The sequence below is a fragment of the Argopecten irradians genome, chromosome 7 (assembly GCF_041381155.1).
Source record: "Argopecten irradians isolate NY chromosome 7, Ai_NY, whole genome shotgun sequence".
NCBI lineage: Eukaryota > Metazoa > Mollusca > Bivalvia > Pectinida > Pectinidae > Argopecten > Argopecten irradians.
In genome coordinates this window covers 27,057,014-27,073,331 of record NC_091140.1, presented here as the reverse complement: position 1 = coordinate 27,073,331, position 16,318 = coordinate 27,057,014, and the positions used below count along the sequence as shown (strand labels likewise).

Genomic DNA, 16,318 nt, shown 5'->3' with positions numbered 1-16,318 from the left:
AATTATTTTATATTATTTTTGTGTTAATTAGACATATATATACACGATTAAACACCAATTATTGTTCAAATGATGAATATTATTTATGCTCTGTCGGCGGTGGAGCATCTTTAAATAAACGTATTTCGACTGTTATATCCAATAAAACTGTGATGACATTTCATCTATTTTAATTATGAATGAGAAGTTTTAGATTTTTATTCTTAAATTAGTTTCTCTGATTTACGCTTGTTTTATAATACCTGGTCATACATGTATATTACTGTATGCGTAATAAAGAGGTATGTTCTATGATGAATCATCAACAACATAAATGCAATGAATACATTCAATTTATAGAGATAGGGTAAGTATCCTTAGTCGAAATGGATATAATATCAAAATGTCCCAGATAACACAAGTTCCCTTGTTACTATGATAATTGAACATAAATCAAATAATATCATAAATCACCTCAAATAATATCATACATCGCTTCAAATAATATCATTAATCGACTAAAATGATATCATACATCGTCTCACATAATATCATAAATCGCCTCTGATTGCGTAAGAAATACGTAAAAAAGCGTTTACGTAGATAATGATGCTGCGTAATGATAAACAATTTAAACGATTCTATCTGCCTCCAATATATGTAAACAAGTTGATTTGACAAAGTATCTGTTCTGAAGTCATAACACTATAGGGGTTATTATAGGTTTTCGTAACCCCGTCTGGAAGATATTGGCAGAAAAACAGTAGTATTTTAAAATGAAGTCATACACAGTTGCTTACAAAAGCTATTACGTTGTCGGAAATTCCAGCTTAAAAAAATGATTGTCGAAATACCCATGAATATCCACAGTAATTTTGTGCTCATTGTTAACACCTTTAATCTGTGGCAGCTAACCAATTAGAGCCCCATTTTATAACGCACATGGAAGCAGCTATTGTTTAATTCCGGAAAAAAAATTGCAAATTGTTTCGCAGAATTGTCGATCGACTGCACACACTAACCTGCACACACTAACCTTGTACACATGTATAAGTACATCGGACAAGTAAATCACCGATGCATTGACACCGTTACAATGGCAGTCTGATCAATCCTGATAAACGTTTGTGTCAGACATTGTATATTCATTTTGACACCGATAAAAAGTAGTTCCAACTGTAATCGCCTGCCTATAAGACCCGCCCATTGTGCCGCCTGCGACTTTGTAGTGTGTGTTACTTAGATAATAAACAGCAAAGGATTTTCCTAATATTTTAACTGAATTATTTCTGGATTTATTACTTCGCCGAAATTTATCTAAAGGGAATAACACTTTGTAAGTGTTGGAAGTTCCACTTTATTATTCTCGTTTGGACATCTGACAAATCAGCTGTAGTCTGATAGTTCCTGGGGACAAAAGACAATTTAATTGTCTAAATTAACCTTCAAATAGTTCTTTATGGTCAATAGCTATGTATGTAATTCCTGGGCCTACATGTTTCGCTGAACCTCTTTTTAATACCCGTCTTACCCGGATAACCTGCTGCTCGTACTTGCCTGCCTATTGAATATACTGGACACGTTACTTATGTCATCACATATGTGTCATAACACCAATATCACGGTATTGTGTACTTCAATATGAATATTAAAACAATTCGGAAATAATGCAACATAAGGTAAGACAGGTTCCACATTTTATATCATTTATTAAATAAGATGTACGTTTGCATACAAAAAACATGATTAGAATTTCATTTTACTATAACCTGTGTTTATTTCAACCAATCCTCGGAGTCTAGTCGGCCTTCTTCTATAAATTTGTTGAAGGATAATTTCGGCAATAACAGCGATCAAAATGCACGAGACATCGTTGATAGAACATTGATTCAACCTTCGTTAATGTAAAGACTCTGATGATAGCAATAATGTTAAAACACATGAATAAAACGTAGCCGTTAATTTTCTAGATGCGAGATGAAACAGAAAGTCATGAAACTAGTGGTCTTCGCGTCCATCGTCTGTATCATTGACAAAGCGGCTGGAGGTAAGATAAGTTAAGGCTTATGTGAGGGAGGATTGATTAATTACCGTGTGTTGATGATGGCCTTTCCGTGTAACGTGTTTGTGTGAAGGTTGATATATTTTGGAGGTTTACAGTATTATTTGAATTTCATCATTCGAATTGGCTAGGAAATCAAAGTATATATACAATGTTCGAATTATGAAACAGATAACATTAAACAAATATTGCAGAACCCTGTGTTACGTACACCAACTTCACTGCTGACTCGGAGCGATCTCCAAATCACACAGAATCTGTTTACGAAAACAAGGTATGTGACGCGGTCCTCTCTACTAAATGGTACAGACTGGTGGGGAACGCGGGGAGTGATCTGACGAACGACAGTAGTGTCTTAATTGATGACGGATGTGGGACATCTTACCAGCGGTGGATGAACGGTTTGTATTATTCTGAAGAAGCAGTCAATTTACTTTCACATGTTTAACATATAATTGTGAAGCTAACAAGTATAACGAGCAACAACAAACTTGTGGATATCACAAAATTAGAATATATGTTTAGATGATTCCATTTCTTTCTCCTACACTTAGTGAACGAGGGTAATCACGGACTTTTTTTAGTTTCTATTCGAAGTATGCAAAAAAATGACTGTATATTAGTTGGAAAATTAAGTAAGAAAATCACGTCTAACTCACATAGCTGAAATATTATTAATCGTAAATGTACCATTTAGAGATTATCAACTTAACAATAAAGGTTATTTTGAATACTAGCATGATTTTTTTAAAAATTATCAGGTACAATACCAGATGTATCAGAAGGAGAAGTAGACCGTCAAATATGCATGAGATCTATATTCTCTATATGCCATAGCAGTTTCACTATCAAAGTGAAAAATTGTTGTTCCTTCCGGGTTTATCAACTGAAAAGTGCCACCAACTGTCCCCAGGCCTACTGTGTTAGTAAATACATAGTAACTGCAATTCATTAATCCTTTGCAGCAGAATCAATTATATCTTAAATATAAACATAGGGATTTTAGCAGTGTTTTTTAAATATATTTTTTTGTTTCGTTTGGTTTTTGTATTATATGTGATAATGCAGGTTAATGCTTTAGCTTATTGGTTTACATACTATATCTGAGCGTCAATATTATTGATACAATAACAAATATTTATATGAGAATTCTATCCTGAGGTCAAAATATGTTATTTAGAACCTGTGATCAGGTGTTTAATTGTTGAAACTATAACAGGCTTTGGTTTAAAATCCGAAATTAAACAGCAATAGCCTTGAGGTTTTATCATATTTGACTAATGTTATGGATTTCTTTTAGCCTAAATGTATAACTTACTGTCTTCAGGTCCCAGTCTTGTACCGTCTGATAACTGTTCACATATAGTTTGGACTACAACTACTGTTACCACCACTAGTACCACCAGTACCACCACCACCACCACCACCACCACCACCACCAGTACAACCACTACTACAACCCCAGCAACTACAGGGGTTATGAATGTCCTACACGACAACGGTAGGAATGGAACTCTTTTACAATGAAATTAAAGATTAAAGATGTTCCTTATTATAATATAATATTAGTTCGTTGCACATTGCACGTTTTATGGCTTTATTGAAATGTGCTTTAGACATTGACTGTATAATGATACAATGCATCCTAGTATCTTGCTAGGTGTGTAATGATCATATGATAGTTTCATATTAATTGTTATGTTATGTATTTGTATGATTTGTATAATCTGATTAGTTTTTGCTAAAGGAATAAAGAAATTGAAAAATATCAGATCGCTATAACACCACCCGGGCATTATTTCAGAGCATTGGCTCTTATTCTCCAAAGCATGATCATATTATATGAAGAAAAATCAGAAAGTCAGATTTAGTATGAAAACAAAGAAAAAAAAATATTAACTGGTATTTGAAGAGAAAACAATGTTAATTACTGAATTGATGTGTTTTTTCTCTTCAGAAAACAAGACAAATGTGATCCCCCTTATTGTCATCGTAGCTGGTCTGGTTGCCATAATAATGGTTGCCGTCTTAGGGTAAGCTATAAATAGCTTTATTGTTTGCTTTATATTCATGTTTTTTTCTTCAGCTTCAGTTATTGTATCCTATTATTGATTTATAAATAAGTCTTTAGGGGCAGTTAACTATAAATACTTACAAGAACAATTTGTCAGTGTCAAGAAATAACCTTTTTCTGCGCATTGTCGATTATAATGAATTATATCAATAATTTAATCAAATAAAATTACGTTTTTGGGTATATTTCGAATTGATAGAAAAAAAAGTTTGGTGAGTACCATAGTCAATGTGCTTTTCATGGTTCAGATTTCAACAAAACGATTATACTACTATTTAAGGCCATTCCGAACAAAACATTATCACATTATTCATATATTTTGATAAGATAGAATAGAGATAAGGTTACATGGCTAGTCCAATAATCAAAAACGTTACCAGCCCATTCTTTTCCAATGATATGCACATTACATCAAATAAGATAAGAAAAAAAGCCTATTTTTATAGTATAATTTTTTAATTTTATAATGGAAATGAAAATCTTACCTCTATTTTTCAGAATCTGGCTATTACTCAGAAAAGGTATCTTAAGCAAGAAAGACACTTGCAACGTGAAAATTATGTCAGAAACGCTGTGAAACTCTCCTCTGATAAATATAAGAAGATTCCTTTGGACAAAGCATAGTTAATGCATTTAATTTTGACACACCTGTCTTTTAACAAGGGGTGTACATGATAAAATAGTCCAGTCATTATTTTTTTTAGATGTCCTTAAACCACTCAACAAATGCTATATCAAACTTACTATACAATGATATCGTAATTATAAGGATACATCTGTTTATATTACCATGGATTTAGTCTTGCTTTTTCATTACACTTCAATCTCAGTCATGTCATTATTATTGCACTGTGTAAATGCTGATATTTTTCCTGTCCTGTACGGTTTATATTTGGCGCCTAGGGAGAGGTTAGGAAGGCAAAAGTCAGTAAATATTTACTGAACTGAACAAAATTTGTATCTTTTATAAATTCCATTTAAGATATATATATGACGAGTTTCCATTGTATTAGGACGAGTTTTCATTGCAATAGGACGAGTTTTTATTGTAAGATATTGTAAGATATAGGACGAGTTTTCATTAGTAAGATATAGGACGAGTTTTCTTTATAAGATATATGACGAGTTGACATTAGTAAGATTTAGGCTGACTTTACATTGTAAGATATAGGATAAGTTTACATTTATAACAGAAAAAATATGTTTGCACCAATTACATATATATGCAATGTAGTTTGTATATATCACAAATATAATTAAATGTAAATGTAAAAGAACATTTTACAGATATATATCAACACGTTCACATAAATACAGATCCATATAATTCCACTAATCTTGAAGAATTTTATTAAGGATTCTTCAGAAATGATCAACACATAATAAGATTGTTATTCAGGTATTAATTTCCAAACATAAGATGAGAGTACTGCGACATGGATGACTCATAAACTACTTAAATTAAAGCAAATGGCCTACATTTTCCCAAAAATTTCTTGCTATTTTTTAATGTATTTTTCTAATTTGATGACGTCTGTGTCATTTGCGTGTATACATGTAAATATTAATTTACATTGAACTTTATTTTATGTATAGAGCTTTTACCAGCTGTACAAGCCTATATATTTTCTCTTTGTGTAACCCTTCTTACTTAGTCATACTTCTTTACTGGATTAATTTTCTTGAGTAGTTCATCAAATTTTAAAACACTTAATTCCTAATTATATACATCCAGCCAGTTTGTTAAAGTACTATTATGAAAAAATATCAACAACCTTAGTAAGACCATCTAATACCCTGGTGGATTTTATTATAAGGTAGAACATTTAACACATCCTCATTTACATATTCTTCAAGAGTTTGTGAACTATCCTGGTGCATGTACGTGTGAATACAACAAGGTATAAACAAAAGTAAACAAAAATGTTGTCAGTTGATATTTTACAATATGATTATCTAAATAAATATTTATTTGTTCAATAAAAAGGAAGAAAAACTAATTGTAATAATGTGATGTTAATGTAATCATAGTATATTTTTAATCGATTTGTAAAGAAAACCACATTTTATGCACATAACGTAAACATTTAAAAGTTAGTTCAACAGATTGTAATTACATGCGGCGGTATACGCCAGATAAATGTGCAGACAGAAAGGGGATTCCCCTTAGGAACAATGGCTGGTGTGTAACAATCGAAATATGTGGCACTGCATATGTGTGTAACAATCAAAATATGTGGCACTGCATATGTGTGTAACAATCAAAATATGTGGTACTGCATTGAAACATTGGATTCAGCTTGTAATTAAATGTATATTGTACTTGATTAATGTATTCTGGATTTTCTTTGAACAAGGTCAGACACCTACATTGTTCATATATTTGATCAATGTAACTTGATATAGAATATTTTGACACACTGTACTGTTGATTCAAACCAAACTGGTTTTTATAGAAAATATATGTAGTGTACTTTAAGTAATGGTCTGATTCTATCGTTGTAGCCGATCAGTCATGGTTATGCAACTACGTTTCATTATAAGAAATGATTCAATTTCATTATGAAAATGATTACGCATGTGAAATAAGGATCCGCTTTAATATTGACTCTGATATTTTGTTTCAAAATATATCCTTTATCATTATGAAATAGCATATGTTTGCGTCCTGATGTCCTTGAATTATGGCATAAAATGAAAGCCTATATAAAACAGCCATATAAACAACATGTTCGAAGATGATTGATTAATCAATAGTATATCTACAATTATTTATGGTATTGAAATAATTTCCAAAGAAGTAGTTTTGATGATAATACTGATGACGTATTTTTTACTGGTGATATTAATGTTGATGTGCAAAACCTTCAGTCGCACTGCCATCTAGGTCAATTACTTCTCGAATTACTCCTTCCTCTTTAATCGTTTGCGACATTGTTCAATCAAACAATAATCACCAAATACAGCACGCCATTTTTCTTGCTCCTATGTGTAGTGGTCATAGTCTTATTAATTTTAGTAAAGTATTCAGTATATATACAAACTACGTATAAGAAAACATGTATGATTGTAATGGCGAAATTGGTAGGATGTATGATAACATAAGAAAGAGTTTAAGACGTTAATACATTTAGTAATATTTTGGTTGAAACTATTAATACACAAATCCATGATCGTCTAGCTCAGTAAACAGTAACACGAGAACGGTTTTATTAGTTTAACGTCCTATTGACAGCCAGGGTCATTTAAGGACGTGCCAGGTTTGTTGGTGGAGGAATGCCGGAGTACCAGGAGAAAAACCACCGGCCTGCGGTCAGTACTAGGCAACTGCCCCGCATAGGATTAGAACGCGACCCAGAAGGGATTGTGGTAACATGTCGGGACATCTTAACCACTCGGCCACCGCGGCCCCTGTAACACGAGACCAAATGCCCTGGTTTATCATCTAATTAGAATAAAAATGAGATAGAGGAATGGTATCCACAAAAAAAGGCTCTCTTTAAATAAAAATAACAACAACAAAAAAATCACCCCCGCTAAGTGTTGAGAATTAGCCAACTTTACATTAAATATGAAAATAAACAATCTTCCATTCCCCCTCTGAAACATATTGATTTTTTTTCTTCTGACTTTTTCTTTAATAATTGACAACATTATATTTACTCAACATGAAATCAACGGCCAATTTTCTAGTTTAGTTGAATAGAAACTCCCTGGTGCTGATGGGTTATATTTATTACCCACTATTGTTATTCCCTTAAACCGACTTTGTTACAGAAATAAAGCCAGTGGTTCTATTCTTTAGTAATTATAAGTTTTCAAATTATCAAAGTAATATTCAATATATCTATAACTATCAATGAAAATGTGAAGTTATCACTTTGATATTCTTTAGGAAACGGAGTGCTATCCATCCCGAAATGCATTTCGATAAGAATACAGTTCAATCTTCTACACAATTACATATTTAGAATAATGCCATCTGATGATTGTATATTGGCTTTAGTAGAAAGTCTTTAAATTATAGATATTCTAGAACATTAAAATCAAACGTTTCACGTAAAACTCGTATATTTTACATATTTTAGAATCAGCAGAAGTTTGTGGGATAGCACCGCTGAGTAGTCTTTTCAGTTTAAACAGACTTAGACTTTTGTTTAAGAATGTCCATGGCCTGTCTCCATAACATATGAAAGGAATTGTGCAATCATTTTTATATCAGCACGAAAATGAATGATATTCACTAAGAATGACTAGATATTTTGATACAGTGGAACATCCCTAAACCGATCATGGCCGGTGCATAATATTTTGGCCGGTTTAGAGAGGGTTCGCTTTGGAGAAGTGAACCAAATATTGATCATTACGATCCTATAAGTAGTTCATCAATAATCATTAAAATTGTAATCTAGTACAACACAAACCTAAATAAATAACAGCTCCCGAACCATTAACATTATCTCTTGTCAGCATTGTGGTATGTCAGTGATATTGATTATGAGACGAAATTGGAGATATAGATTTAGGAAAAATTAACGAAAAAGTGTAAAGAAAATCAATAAGAAACTAAAAAAAACGGATCTACACAAATAATAGATGACTTTACATTGATCATTAGGATACTTTTTAAGAAAATTTTAAGTGAAAATCCGAATTTATTTGGATTAATAATGAGAAATCCTTTGTACCTCTAGACTTCAATTATTTTGTTTGTATGAGATTACGCCTGATTGACCTTTTTCAAATGCAATTATGGCATGTATTATTACATATCCTTCCTTCGTGGAAACATGTGCAGATTGTTACGGGGAATTGCCAGTTGATTACGCTCAGTTGGCCTAACTCGCTTATGAATATTGGCTGATCGTCAAACGTTATATAGCCATGATTGAATCAATTATCTAGATACGGACCCCGTTACATAGTACAAACAATGATTGTTTTGGACGTGAATGATCCGTTTTACAAAGCAGTGTGATGATAATCTATGCAGAAAAAAAACCGGAATGAAGAACCAAAAAGAGTTGGTAAAAATACTCCTACCACACATTGTGAATCAGACATATTGATTTATTGAATACGAAGGAAGCACAATTAGAAAATCACTCTAATTAGTAATCTACGATATGAAAATTGTATTTTAATATAATTTATAGTCAGAATATTTTTTTCTCGCGAATTTAAGCATTTGAAAAATAATATTCATACATTCAACATAATTTATTTCGTTATTCCTAAACAATAAGAGGCAATATGCCAGTATCTGCCTCCAGGAAATCGATTTTTTGGGTAAGGAAAATTAACTTACTTGATTATTTTACTCTTTTTGGATTAAAACAACATAAAATTTAATAAAGTTGGATATGGAATGATGAACAGTGTTTCCTAACCAGTTCATACGTAATTTTAGTAAATTTATGTTTCCATATTGTAATGAAAACTTATATATAGACATATGAAAATTACCAGAATGCAATGTCAACTTGACAATATCAGCTTGATTTGACCTATATAGGCACACAGAATGTAATTTTATGATTTTACTATAAATAAAATTTCATTTCTTAACAAAGCAATCCACGCGATTTTTATTTTCATATTTGATAGATAATACAATTACACAGGAAAAAATATCGAACATCAAACTCGACCACTGAGCTTATATGTTTCTTGTTCATTCTGTTCACAAGAAAAGAACAGAAAATATTTAGAACATTTATTTTTAAATACTTATTTTAATCAGGTTAGCTTGCTAAGCTGATGTGAATCAAACTCCAGAAAACATAATCTCATCTTGACCTGAGAGGATTCAAAAGTAAAGAACAATGAAAAGATACATGTAATCAGCTATTTAAATCTCTGATGTAATGAGTCGTGCAATTTTACATTGCGACGACACTCAATCAAAAAATGTTGTTTCTGATTGTTTTTGGAAAGGTGAACACGAAAGTGTTTCTATGGCTTGAATTTTAATAGATGGGCTGGCAAATTAACACATTTTTTCTATTATAGTGCATATATCAATGAATGACAAAATATTTTAACCTACTGTCCCTTAACGATTTGAATGCATAGATAAAGCAATTTTTTCAAATTGGTGTTTACATACACCAGCCTATTTTTAAAATGTTTTAACGTTTTGAGGGAATGTGACTGCATCCTGTTTTGATGAAATGCTTCCTACTGATCGGGATTACATTTATTATTTATAAAAAAGACTACTAAATGTAATAAATTATTACCTATGAACTATTTATTACTTGTAATAGTTCATCTCAAATTTGCACCGTTCAGCAATAGGGACAATGCTATTAACATAAGAAAGAAGATTTGTTTTAAAGTAGGCTGATTTAAAACAAAACATTATTGGCATTAAACGTTCAAATCGCCAACAAGTTTACAGAAAAATATTGTTTTGATAAAAGATTAAGAAACAGCATTAATTAAATATACTTATTATCTGATTAAATTTTAAGTAACAATAGGCCCATGGGCCTTAACGGTCACCTGAGTTAGAATATATAATGAAACAAATTAAAGACATATAAACAATATATGCTGGGCCTTGAAGCTGGTCAGTGATTTATAAATTTGACTTTTTAGACTTTGAAGAGTATTTGCTTCCATCAAACCTGTAAACTTAGAGGTATTTTTCTGAAATTTTAATCATTTTGACCCTTTTTGGTCCTGCCCCTCTGGTCCCCCAGGGGGTCATCGAGGACGGATATGGATGTTAAAATGCTATGTCTTAGGCTAATAATTCTAATCAAGTTTGATTAATTTCCTATGAAAATTGGGCAAATAATGTTCACAAATATGTTTTTCCTATATAAACTAAAGTAAACTTGACCCCTCCCCAGGGGGTAACGTGAGACCCCAAGGTCATATAATTCACAATTTTATAAAACACCTTAAGACCTTTCTAGCCTATTTGACCTTTTTTGGCCCCGCCCCTCTGCCCCCAGGGGGTCGGCCAGGACCAATGTGGATATGATATTAAAATGCTATCTCAGGCCAAAAATTCTAACCAAGTTTGACTCGTTTCCAATGAAAAATACCTTTGGATTCGATATATATATCACATGTTATAATATAACACAAGTTGAATAAGAAAATATATGAGATAGACAGAACAAATTCTATCATCTCTCTAGTAAAGCCATATGACCAAACTGTTGAAAAAAATATATACATATTTATAAAACAAACACAAACGATAATAATAACACTTAAATAGGAAATCAACAATTTCATGATCCTGAGATATTCTACATGTATAATTACAGTGCAGGTTTAAAGTGAAGTACATAGTACATTAGTACATAGGTGTTTGACGACACCCAGATACACAAAACAGTGTGGATTGTTAATATGTATATTAGACTAACAATTCTGGGAAAAAATCTGACATGTTTTTTTCAGAACTTAAACAATAAAAAGTCGTTGTGTGCGTCATACAACTCGAAGATATTCCAACCCATGTTTGGCATTTCCAATAACGTACAGAACGGTGAAGGACTCAATTATATACTTAAATACACTATCACAAGGTAAAGGATACTATGGTATCCTCTTAACCAATCAACTGGTTTGGACAAAAGTTTGAAGGAACTGTTTGGAAGTTTCACTCTATTCATCTCATTTTGGACATTTGTCAACATACGGTACTATGGACCACTTAAATGTTAAATTAACCTTTAAATCGTCCTTCACGGTAACACGTATGCATGTTTACCTCGAAACTATACGGTTTGCAGAACCTCTATTTTCGCAGATGACCTTCTGATCTTTTGTGTTATATATGCATGCATACCTGATATATTGGACTTGTAACAAACTACTAAAATCCTTCGTATAATTAAACCATGAACCTTATCACCGCAATCAGACCCTAGTCTGATGTGTGATAGCAAAATTGTTCTACAGGTCTAGGAACAATCTTCGGAATGACGAACTTCGTTTTGAATTGATTATTACACATGATCAAAGTTTTGTGTACAAACGCTATTACAGGGAAATATATAGCTTCGAACTACACTATCCCACATATTTATATCAACCCAACGAGACCGAGGCCGCAAAAGGGATTTTATAAAGTAATAAATCAGACATATTAAACAGTTTTTAAATACACTAGAACCACCACATACATCTCATAGATTATGCATAATTCTTTAATATCACGTCTATTTATACATGTATATCGCATAGTTATACTGTATATCATTAAGTCTATCACATGCACCCGTGGCTCTAGGACTGCGTTATCGTAAGCAAAACCAGGTGACATTTCGAATATAAATAAAACTATTTAAAATAAAATAAACATTATGAAAAAATATTAATATCCACAGAAACACATTATGTAGACTCTTATTACTACCGTATATATGTTAATTGTAACACTTACTTCATGCATGGTGGCGAATGAGAGCGGTGAGCAAAATGAACGTAAGTCGCTGGTGTGTATAAAGACACGTGTGTAATTGGTACGGTGACTGTTTGATAAAATTTTACAGCTAATGTTCCTCTTTATCGAGTACACTAGCCTGAGTTCCTTATATACATTAGACCGTTCGGACCTGACTTCTAGTGAAAACACTATCAATAACTAGTCTACTTCATGATTGTTTTGAAATTAAATGTAACATTATGTGATATATATGTTACTAAAATTATCAAATGTATAAAACCTGTAAACGAATATTAAAATTTGATTCTATTTTAAAAGAATTTCCACCCTTAAAGTAACTGTCTTGAATGAATTTGTAAACAATGATTGTTTATGTTTATGTTTCATTTTCTATATGTTAAACAATGATCTATCAGATTTGAAGACATCAAAGAACAATAATTCTTTACTTAACACGAAGCATGAACAAATTTACGCATCATTTATTTGATTGATCCTGAAGTCTTATAAGGGAATATCGAACCAGCAACAAAGGTAATTTAACAATGGATAGTTCGAAGTGTGTGTAAAATATATCAATTAGTAAAAATACTTTTTACAGGTACGGTGCCAGGTGTGTCCGAACTAGCGGTAGACCGTGACGTATGTATGCGATCAATCTTCTCTATATGCCACAATAAGTTCACTATCAAAGTGAAAGACTGTTGTTCATTCCGTGTCTATCAACTTAAAAGTGCAACGAACTGTCCTCCGGCCTACTGTGGTAGTAAGTACACAATAACTGCATTGCTATTTTATCTTACGTCGCAACGCTGCTATCTATCGTTTCCGTTCACCGCGCAATCACATATGCTCTCATTTTGCCCTAAATTGAATATTTTCTCTGGTTCACATATCTGCCTGTAAATTGTTCAATGCAAATAAAGCATTCAAGAAACAATTTTAGAACATGGTATGTCGTGTTAATTTGAGATCCGGAAAGTGACTTTAATTTCAATATTTTTTCGAGAGAAACGTGTTAGCAGTAGTAAATTAAAATAACCTGTGATTACAATATTATAAAGTATACGTGGTTATTGATTAATTCTGCATAGAGGTTTTAAGATCTGCCGATGATGTGTTTTAATACAAATCAGGTTTTATGTGATACAGGTATCATTTTATTTCCATTTAACAACGTATTTGTGGCAATTTATATTTTACAGAATATCTGACAAAAGGACATAAAATTGCTATAAAATCTATGTTGTTCGGCGAATAATCTGTACAATGTACATTTCGAACCTTTAAATAAGACATACACATATATGTTCTTATATAAAATCGGATTTAATGGGGAAACTAAGATATGAAGATTAAGAAATCGAAAGTTAAAACAACAAGGCAAATCATTCAAGAATATTTTAAATTATCAAATGTGTTATACAATTTCTTTTTTAAATTAGTTGAAATCGGGATTTCCATTGAACGTTTACGTCAAAATGTGTTGTTTTCCATGCTGATTATGAATAGCAACTACAACAACAAACAAAAAAGGAAATAAAAGAATGATAAACAATTTTCATTTTTATATGAATATTCCGACGATTCATTAAAAGGATTAACTCTTGAAAATAGAAAAAAAAAAAAACAGTTATCACAGATTTTTTTTTTCCAGAAAACACTTGGAATGGAAATATCATCGGCATTATAATTGGCATAGTTTTGCTTGTCTTTGTAGTAGTATCAATTCTAACGTAAGATCACTAAAGCTTGATTTATATGAAAATATTTGTTTTATATGTTTTATACATATATGTACAATTGTATAATGAATTAAAGATTTTGTTCGATGAAATAAAAACGTAATACAAATTTTCCGTGTTTTTGTACGGCCACTCCTGATATAATTATCAAATATTACGTACATTAAAGAAATTAATACAAACACAAGTATCATCAACTTTCTAATCTATAGCGAGATTATTTAGAATTCAATCATAATATTCACATATTTACGATCTATATCCTCACAATAAAATATTTCATATTGTACTAGTTGATCTAAGCAATAAACACTACTCTTTTTGTCTTTCTCAGATACTTCCTCCTATGGAGAGACACAGCTAAATGGACCAAATATGTTGTTAACAGAATTACTGTGAAACCAAAACCCGAAGTGAACAACCGCCCGCCCTTTGTCCATGAAGCATTCGAATCTAATGAACATGTGGACCCAAAACGTGAAAAGCACAAAAGCCCAGCCTTGCTCATCGACGAAATCAAATCGAATTCGAATGAATCTGTGAAACCAAAACCCGGGGAGCTCAAAAGTCCATCTTCGGTCATCGAGGCAATCAAATCTAACTCACCTGTGAAGCTAAAACCCGAAAAGCACAACTACCCTCCCGTGGTTACTGAAGCATTCACATCTAATGAACATGTGAAACCAAAACGTGGAACGTCCAAAAAACAACTCATGATGATGCACACAGTCAAATCATGTAAACCTGTGAATCTAAAACCTGGAGAGAACAAAAGCCTGCCCGTGGTCATGGAGGCATCCAAATGTGATGAATCTGTGATAAATGGAGTGGCCCCTAATGGAGAGAGACCAGTAATCGTGATTCAAAATCAGTTTAATATAATTGCAACATTGGTTAATGTAAATCACTGTACTCATTTCTAAATTGAAGTTTTTAATTTTGAACTTTGCCACAGACCGTTGGCAACTGACATGCATAAGCGTTGACGTCATAGGTTTGTGAATTCGCTTTCTGGATCCCGTTAACGTATATATTATTGCTCCATATCATGTTTTCATAACTCGCTTCTGACATCGGTATTCAAGAAAAAAACATTTCGTATACATATATGGTTACTTTTCGTGTACCAATGTAAATGTGTGAAAATCAGTAAACATAGTGTATTTTGTATTATTAATTTTTGAAATAAAACAAGAATCAGAATGGTCGCCAAACAATTACATGAAACACACATGGATTCACGGGGACCCAAAATGAAAAATGTCGCATCAATTTGTATATGTACCAGGACAGTAACAACATAATGACCGTTATCATAACTGTCTACCTATTCTTTTGCAGCTTTGCAGATCGGTCTTTCTTCAGATCCTTTTTTTAGAAAAAAACGTGACCATTTTGAGTCTATTTTTCACTAAAGATACAATAAGCTTTTTATTTAGTTTTCGTGATCAGTGTATGTCTTCGATTAAAATAAAATAAAATAAAAAACGAAATTCTTTGATATCTGAAATTTAATACCATGAGCGCAGAAAAAGTCGGATATTATGAGTAGCATACAATATGCAGCTAACCCTAATGTATCAAAATATTTTGCTTATCACTGAAAGGCCGTAAAACGGCCCAAAGTGATACCCCTTTGGCCAGAAATATCATTTGGGTAAGGGAAAGAGTTTGTATAATTGGCTTTGACCCCCGCAGCAAGAAAGGTGGTGCCCAATAGGGAAAATAGAGGTTAATACTATTAATCGCTACAAGTCATAAAGTCCTGCATGGATTATAACCACATTTGGCCAGATACATCCTCTCGGGAAGAGGGACAGAGTTTGTACAAAATTTGGCTCTTACCCCTAGGGCCCATAAAAGGGAAATAGAGGCAAATCCTTCAAATTACTACTTATATCGTTCTAGATATACTGTTAACAAAATTGGCCACAAATATCCTTCAGAAAAGGGGAGCAGAGTTTGTATAAATGGTTCAAATTCCCTGGAGCAGAAAGGGTAGAAATAGAGTTAATTCTTTCAGAAAAGAAACGATGGTCCTATTT

The 16,318-nt window shown here is 32.3% G+C and overlaps 1 protein-coding gene across 1 annotated transcript in view; it reads left to right on the top strand.

Moving 5' to 3' along the window:
• The window catches only part of LOC138327113 (uncharacterized), a 43,203-nt gene extending 28,007 nt beyond the window's left edge, over positions 1-15,196 (top strand). The window contains exons 14-23 of the mRNA XM_069273097.1: positions 1,234-1,315; positions 1,950-2,026; positions 2,236-2,442; positions 2,803-2,967; positions 3,369-3,542; positions 3,999-4,074; positions 4,614-4,688; positions 7,351-7,427; positions 13,130-13,298; positions 14,608-15,196. Of these exons, the coding sequence (XP_069129198.1) occupies positions 1,234-1,315; positions 1,950-2,026; positions 2,236-2,442; positions 2,803-2,967; positions 3,369-3,542; positions 3,999-4,074; positions 4,614-4,688; positions 7,351-7,427; positions 13,130-13,298; positions 14,608-15,196 (1,691 nt within the window). The remainder of the gene's footprint in view (positions 1-1,233; positions 1,316-1,949; positions 2,027-2,235; positions 2,443-2,802; positions 2,968-3,368; positions 3,543-3,998; positions 4,075-4,613; positions 4,689-7,350; positions 7,428-13,129; positions 13,299-14,607) is intronic.
• Positions 15,197-16,318: the final 1,122 nt, after the last annotated feature.